General features: G+C 42.0%; 1 protein-coding gene across 5 annotated transcripts in view; it reads right to left on the bottom strand.

Annotated features, from left to right (window-relative positions):
* Positions 1–7980, bottom strand: part of LOC127613157 (alpha-1,6-mannosylglycoprotein 6-beta-N-acetylglucosaminyltransferase B-like) — a 71931-nt gene extending 63951 nt beyond the window's left edge. For 3 of the 5 annotated variants that reach the window (XR_007966085.1, XM_052084079.1, XM_052084078.1), the window contains exons 1-2: positions 7501–7979; positions 1138–1250 (exon numbers count right to left, since the gene is read on the bottom strand). Coding sequence is in view for 3 of the 5 variants with exons in the window: in XM_052084079.1 (XP_051940039.1) it covers positions 1138–1250; positions 7501–7568 (181 nt within the window). In the remaining 2 variants the exon portion in view is untranslated. Of the gene's footprint in view, positions 1–1137; positions 1251–7500 lie in introns of all 5 variants that reach the window. The other 2 variants (XM_052084080.1, XM_052084081.1) reach the window with 2 other exon arrangements.
* Between the last annotated feature and the right edge of the window lie 630 nt (positions 7981–8610).

Here is an 8610-nt window from a genome sequence, read left to right on the forward strand (position 1 = left end):
ACGGTTTGGAAAAGTACGTAAGCTCCTATTACAAGGAAGATGTGACAAACATGACATACACACACGGAGTGACCCCTGTGGGTGGTGAGCGAAGGCTTAATGAAAGGACCAGTTGTTTTTCCAACGAGCAGATGGATCGGCCTCTGGGCCTGCGCCATCTCAATCTTGTCCCACATTGCTGCCATCGCTCCTTTTTAACAGTCGTTTCCTGCCAGCCCATCACCAACTCGGATCAGCACACGCTTTGAATGGGCAGGGGGTCGGAAAAACCCACGTGGTCGATCTGCACAGGGGCAGGCATAAAAAGACTGAACATAAAAAGCATCCTCCACGCTCAAGGGAAAACGCGTTTTCCTGCAATATATGATGCGGGGCATTATCGACGGGCACGACATGCTGAAAACCTTTGGGGATGCACTGACGGACGTTATGCAATTTTAATGGGCTCGCTCCAAATTCCTTCTCAGGCTGCACGGCACAAGGAGTTGATTAATCGGGCACGTGCACCGAATTCTTATCCTTAATTCACACAAACTTGCATTACCTACAGTTGTTACAAACAGTAATCCCAAAGCAAATCCTCCCGTTTCATTATCGCTCAAACGCAGACACATAAACAGAGCAGATATATACATATATACACACACATACACTCTGTCTGCACTTCCTCAAGTCCATCACAGTGGAACCTCCAAAAGTGGAGCACAATTTGTTCAGTGACACTGGTTGACTTCCAAGTTCTAACTTTAAAACTATTCCCATTGGAAAAAAATAATTGCCACCATCATGCAATTCGTTCAGTTCACCCAACTTCCATGCCTTCTCGCTCTCCTTTTTTTATCTCCTGGCAGTCTGGATGCCCTGTTGCGCCATAGTGTCTCTCCGCAAGTCCGTTTTGGCGCCACGACAGCTCACCAGACACACTTATTAGAGCAATATGAACACACGGCATTTATTTTTACCTTTGTGTCTCGCTGGATTTCTTGAAATTAAAACAAAATGTTCAAGATGTTAAAAATGATTAGCATGTACCGCTCTTCAGTAATTCTACATCACATTCATGTTGAGTGTGGCACGAGCAAAAGGGGACAGGGAGCATTTTAAGCACTTGTACACACAGAAAGCTCATGTCGGTACCTTCTGTACGGATGGTGAAGGGGGAGTCCCCCAATCTCTTGGCTGAGAATTGCCCCCCTAGAGAAGTCATTAGAAAGCACAGGCTGAAGAAGCCTATTCCCACCACGAATATCCTGCAACACACAAAAGCGCGAGGAAAGGAGGGAAGTGTTAAAAGGAGTGAAGTGAGTTTCAGGTGAGACAATAGGAAATTATGTGGGAAGGTTGGGGGGGGGGGGGGCATAAGAATAAGGAGCCAGGCAAGGCATTTCGAGGCAGGGAAATTGTAGTTGGGAGAATCTCTGTAAACAAAACAGGCAAATTATTTTGAGGTTAGGTTGGCAAGGCACCGATTGGCATGACAAGGCTAGTAGAAAAAGTGAAAAGCAGAACCATAACAATCAGACAAGGAGAAAAATACTCAAGTTACACTTTTTTTTAACAGATGCGTTTAGAAAAAGGCAAAGGTCAACACAGGTCGCCTTCCTCCCCTTGTCATGAATTTTGTGATGTCATAATGTGATGTCAGCTGCAAAACATTGTGATGTCGTACCATCAGTCCTTTAGTATTGGCAAAATATTTCGATATCGGATTGTGACGCAATTATTATAACGGATAACGGATACCATGGTTCTGGTTGGCAAAATAGAGATTCTCGAGCATGATATTGCTGGTGTGAATGGCAAAATATTTGGTTATTGGAGGGTCCGCTAAATTTTTTGAAACCAAGCAACTCCTTGGCTAATGAATCATCCAAATGTCCTCAAATCATCTTGAATTGTTATTATTGATAACGATATTCATCTAGGTCACATGTCAAAGCCAAGGGCCGATGAAGACACTGATCATGTGATTTTTATTTTTTTTTACAATATTCATGATGTGTTTACATTTTCAACTGATCATTTCAACAATACTCCTACGAAATCACAGCGTGGCCAAAAAAAAAAAAAAAAAAAAATCTTATATTATGTGCTTAACCTCACATCCTTGCACGAAGGTGGCATCTCGTCCAGATCTCAGGCCAGATCCAGCCCCCCCACATCATTTTATGTGGCCCGCGGGAGAAAAGCATGTGTGTCAACAATCATGATTCTTTCTGAATTCTGTATAGAAATATCAAATTGTCATGGGTAATAACGTTGAGATTTTGCACCGGCCCTCCGAGGGAAGCAATACCTCCGAAGTGGCCCGCGACAAAAAATGAGTTTGACACCCCTGATCTAGATGAAGACACTGATCATGTGATTTTCATTTTATTTTTTACAATATTCATGATGTGTTTACATTTTCAACAATACTCCTACGAAATCACAGCGTGGCCAAAAACAAAATTAAAATTTTTTTTATCTTATATTATGTGCTAAACCTCACATCCTTGCACGAAGGTGGCATCTCGTCTCTGTTCCAGCAGTAAAACTGGAAAATAAACTTCATCCCCTCTTTCTGTCTCGGTGGCATAAACCGGCGCATGGAGAAATAGTTGTCTTTTACAGGCAGTGTAAAAGGGGGCCTCGGAGTCTTAAAAACTAGGGCAGTAATGGGCTTCACGCAGTCTTTGCAGCATCAGCTGTTGTGGTTTGCATGAAATACATCTATTAGTCACACACGGCTACAGAATGCCTGGCTTTTGTGCAAAAAAATTATATTAAAAAAAAAATATATATATATATATATATATACACAGTATATATATATATATTTTTTTTAAATGTGCGTTTCAGAAAAGCTCGAGACAGCCGCGTGTGCATTCTCCCTTGTTAAAACAGCCAAGGGAGATTCATGTTTGACTTAAAAGAGAGTAAAGGCAGGTGTTTTGTGCCTGTGTAAATCCTGACCCAGTTAAGCTACTGTTGTCAAAAGGACAACGTCTCAGTATGCCAAAAAGTCTTTGGCGAACTGCAGAGGGGGAAAATGTCTGATTTTCACCTGGTGGTCAAAACGGCAATCGGCTGTCGTGACTTACGAGGAAAGCCACCGTTAATGAATGCAAAAACTTAGTGCTGACGGATGTATGACAATTAATGCATTTCACTCCACAACTAATTTTAGCAGCGGATGAGAGAAAATGAATGTCATTCATAATTTAGAGGTAGTCCTTCACAAGTGACCTTTTGTATTGAATAAATGAATGGACAACAAAACAATGAACGGTTCATAAGTGCTCAGAGGTGACAAGTGTTGAGGAAATGCAAAAGTTTGGAATGGAAACAGCGGATATTAATGTGGCTTGTTAGGAAGAAATTCCCAATGACGGCGATGAAGTCACAAAACTTACTGATCCGGCTCACCCAAAGGGATAAAGAAGACGCCGAATGACGCATGAGGGAGAAGACTCTTGCTTTTACGAGCTTGATATTCTAAGGTAGGCCCAGTCATAAAAAATCCTTCAAGCAAGTGTTTATTTTTGCTGAAAAAAAAAATTTACAGCGTTATATTGCTTGTTGGATGGAGAAGTGTGGTGGCACAGTGAGCAAGTGGGTCACACGTCTGCCTCATGGGTCCGTCCGAGGTTTGATTCATTTTGGGTGGAGTTTGCATGATCTCTCCATCAACCTCCGCCATTCCAAAACATGCATGTTGAGTTGATTTCAGATTTAAGTGTCCATAGGTGCGGATGCGAGTGTGAATGTTGCTCGTCTACATGTCCCCAGTGATTGGACATGGCAATCAACCCAGGATGAGCCCCAGTGGTACTGTACTCATCTCATACATGTAGGGCAGTGGTGTCCAAAGTATAGCACGGGGGCCATTTGCAACCCGCCATCCATTTTTCAGCAGCCCACGACATGACAAAAAAAGGCATTTGCCATGGGCCCAAGATTAGTTAAAAGAAGGTGAAGGTGGGCAGAGTGAGAAGGAAGGTTGTCAGAAAAATAGGAGCCATCATGACTAATACATTTGTTTATTCTCCATTGAGCGCGTTCAGCTGGTCCAGAATGCCGCTGCTCGCCTCTTGACTGGTACTCATAAGAGGGAGCATATAACTCCTACTCTGGCATCCCTTCACTGGCTCCCCATTCATTTTAGAGTTATTTTCAAGATCCTCCTCTTTGTTTTCAAATCTCTGAATAATCTCGCGCCACCTTACCTCTCTGAGCTCATCCGCCCCAACACACCTGCCCGGCGCCTCAGGTCTGTGGACCAGTCTTTGTTAGAAGTATCAAGAACTAAACTGAGGCTCAGAGGGGATCGAGCCTTTTCTGTTGCTGGTCCCTCTCTCTGGAATGATCTCCCACTGAACATTCGGCAAGCCTCCTCGCTGCCCATCTTCAAAGCCCTCCTCAAAACTCACTTGTATTCTTTGGCATTCGATTCGGCATGACTTAGATTTGTTCTTTGTTTTACTGTTTGGTGCTTTCTACCGCCTTTATTACCGATTGGTCTTACTGTTTATTGTGCATGTTAAATTGCTCCATGTATAGCACTTTGTATGCAGCGATGGCTGTTTGAAAGTCCTCTGTAATTACTGTTGACTTGACTTGACTTGACTCCGCACGTTGAGTCCTCGAGAGTTACTTGTGGTTGATGCAGCTCCGGTATGAATATGCTTATGTGTTTCATTTCATTTCTTTTCTTTTTTTCCATTTTTTTCAGATGCAAAAAAGAAAAAGAAGAATCACAACTGAACGCAAAATGAAGAGACCACCTTGAGCAGTTCTGTGCAGACGGTACTTTATAGGCAGAAAACAGGTGAGCCCTGAACAACAGTGATGTCATTTTCAGTCGACAGCAATCGCCAAAATAGCCGCCCCCGGAGATAGATAAAAGCGGGTGGATTTGGTTGCTTAATTCATATCCCACCGACGTAATTTTCAACCAAAATGCTGCGTTTAGACGAGTGGACCGAAGCCTTGCTCAGCCGACTTTTTGACTCTTGGATGACTCTATAGTCGATGATACAAATAAACCATTTTTGATTACAAGGTTAACAATTTATCTTCAAACCACTGGAGCAAATAAAGATTCAATTTTAGAGGCAAAAAATGTTTTCTTCCACATATTGCTCTATGGCTGATTTATGCAAACATCACATTAATGATCCTCAAGTAACCGTTTGAAAAATGGTCACTTACTCCAGTTTGTTCATTTTTTGGGTTCTGGATGTGGAGATGGGATTCAGCTGTTTAGTGCCGAGTTGGATCTACCCTGTGAGATAGATGGCTGTTGGCCACCCCTAAAATTTGGGATAAAAATCCTCAACTGTTTGCCTCAAGACCCTGAACAGAAAGCTGATGAAATTAACTCGACAATACAAACATATAATTGCTTTCTTGGTTGAATTTAGCGTTTTTCAAAAAAATGTATAATTTTAACGTGGCCCTTTCATCCTTCCATTTTTCTGTATGCAGGGCCAAAATAAAAAAAGTTTGGAATCCCCTGCTGTTGGGATTAGGCAATTACCGTTATCCAGGATACCAGAAAACAGAGTACCAAATTCATGATACTGAAAGTGCTCATTTTCCACAGACTGCCGCTTGAAATGATCACAAATTACAGTTAAAGGCACCAAGTTTGAGAAGTGAACTCATTAGTCTACAAGAGCATCTCCAATGCAGTGCATTTGTATGTTGGGAAGAGCAACATCGAGGTCGATATGAAGTGTAAAGAGGCATAAAATCTATTTAGCCGGCGCGAGGCTCGAGGGGCTGCTCCGAAAAGATCGTCATCCCCCCTGATTATTATTCAACTGTTTTGCAAAGGGCTGTTAGGTGGGTGATGCGGGAGGATTAGACCTTGCTCCTCCTGCACTGACGAGCCTTTAATTAACATGCTTAAAAGTAAATGCTCTGCTCCCTTTAATTGGATCAGGAGAGGAGATGCGCTATCGGCTAATTGGCTCCCTCAAATATATACACCTATCTGATTTGGCCTCTGCGGATGATTTGGAAAGTAGACCAGTCATGCCAGCTATGGGGGAGGTGTTGGCGTTCTCAGGCAAAGTTTTGCTGGCACCGGTAATCGGCCTTCTGGCAGTTCTTTGGGTATTGTAGACACAAGAACTACGGCTTGAGACAGCCTTGATATTTTATATAAGTGGCTTTTTAAGAATCAGTTCATTTTGTCACGTTTGGAAAGCATCCACTTCAGCAGGTCCTAAACTTCAACATGTCAAACAAAAACGAGCAGCTGTCCAACTGTCACATATTCTGACGACAAGAGCAGTTATTTGTTAAAAGAAAAAACAATGCCCCTCGTGAGTCTCTGTGCAGAAACAATGCAGTTGCTTTTGCGCATGCACTAATTGTAATGTTCGGGGATTGTCTCACCACTCGCTCCATGGGTGCTACAGAATATTGTTTTGACCCTACTGTAAACCTTCTGCTAGGGGGGAAAACATCTGCTGAACGGGGGTGGCAACAAATGACCCACCCATTGGTTCTTGAATAGCCTCTGCACACAGCTCTGGTAGGCATGTGTTTTAGTTCAGTCCAGAAAAAAAGGAAACTGTTCATGTGCAGGGAGAGGTGCTGCCGTGTCAAAATGAGTTGTCTTACCCTGAAAATGTGGCTACAATGTCGGTTTCATAAATCAATTTCTCTTTCGTCAACGTTTACATTACTTTTATCAGATTTGATTTTCTACTCACAGACATTCCCAAAACGTGCTGTGCTTCTCATTCATACATGTAGGTAGGAAATTGTGCGAAAATTAACAAAACTGTGAAATGTCTCTTGCCTGAGCAGGAGCTCCTCAAAACACCCGATCCTCAAATTGGCCTCTGAGAACCTAATTGGAAGACAACCAGTTGATTTTAAAGTGTTATGGTAACGAGTATCACCTGTGGTAGGCGACAGAATCTCAGAATTTAATGTTCAAACTTTTTTTACAGTACATTTGTTAAGTGCAATTCAAGTGTATTTAACTTTAAAGTATGTTCTTTTTCAAACCATTAGGTAATATTTAAACTTATGTAAAATCTACTTTTATTTTATTGTTCTATATTTAAGCAGAGTTAATGTTCTAACTGTTACAGCGGACTGCAGTAATGTTTTTTAAAAAATGATTTCTGATTTGTGTTTTAACCTATTACACTTCCACATTTTAACTCATGTTCGTCCTGATGGTATTTGTTGTAAAAAATAAAAATAAAGAAAAACGTTTGAGAACCATTGCACTGACAACATGAATATATAATTATAACCATTGTAAAATAAATTATAGCGAGCCAGGATGAGTACTCATTCATAAAGCTGGCGATTCATTGAATTAAACTGAGCTAAGAAACCACCTTGCACCTGTAAGTACCGTTCTGAAGGTGTCCGTCTAATTCATGGATTGTCACTTTGAAACCATGACATATGACAAGAAAAGTATGTGTCCAGTTAAATAATAACGTCGAGGAGAGGGGAGAACAGGATTTTAAGAAGGCAGCTGCTTACCTGAAGGGCTTGAACGTCACCAGCCATCTTCTGACCATAATTTTGCCGTCGGTGCTGACAGTCATCATTTCCCAAAACGAGCGACCCCTGACATGGACGTGAAGCTCCCGGCTTGTAACATGTGCTGACCAAACATTGTGTCAGCGTTCCAACAGACGAAATGAGAAGATCTTAAGACGGGTTTCCCTCAAGGAAAAGTGGAAAGTTTTATCCCGAGTATCCAGGTGTCTGTTAACTTTTTTTTGCAGCGGTGTCTGGCTACTCCGACTCCGAGGTGATGCCGCTGCAGGTTGCCTTTCCACCTTTTAGCGACTTTAAGAAAACGGCGTCATAGAACGTGGATTGAGTTGGCAAGCGTCTAGCTCAGCGCGCCGCAAGCCGTGGACGAGTCCACGTTGCGCTTCGACAAACCGGTTTTAACTTCTCACAGAAGCCCACCCGTTTGTGCCGACGCACAGTGGCTCTCAGCAATTTGTTCACTTCATGAGTCAAGCTACGCTTCGGATGCGCAAATTATCCGGCGATTATTTCACAATAAAGAGCTATACACGCGTCACGCCAAATCGTGTGAAATGGCGGGGTGTAAATCACGGGAATGGTTACTACATATCTTAGAATATTAATACTTCTATGAAACGCGTACAACTGCAGAAAAAAATCACTGATACGAACAAGCTCTTGTTTTGGAAGGCACTACGCTATTTTTTTGCGGCGTACACCTTACTTCCGGGATACTGGACAGCTCCAGCATTAAACCTCTGGATCGAACCAACAAACGAACCTATAGTACAACTACTACCTCCACAACTAACTAACTAGTAAATCATCATCATCATCATCATCATACTGTTCAATCTCATATATGTAGACAGTTGAAAAAGCAACACAAAACAATATTTATTCATGTAATACTGTACATGAATTTTCTATAGCGCTAGTCCTAATAAAGCTGCACCCTAAAATAGTTGCCAGTCACAGGTCACAGAAAAACAGAAAACGATCCACACTCACAATCAGACTGTTGCTGACCTAAAAACCAGGCAAGTCCGCCAAACTATTTATTAAAAAAAAATACATACTGTATAGTCATACAAAATATATAAACAATGT

Source organism: Hippocampus zosterae, chromosome 13 (genome assembly GCF_025434085.1).
Source record: "Hippocampus zosterae strain Florida chromosome 13, ASM2543408v3, whole genome shotgun sequence".
Lineage (NCBI taxonomy): Eukaryota > Metazoa > Chordata > Actinopteri > Syngnathiformes > Syngnathidae > Hippocampus > Hippocampus zosterae.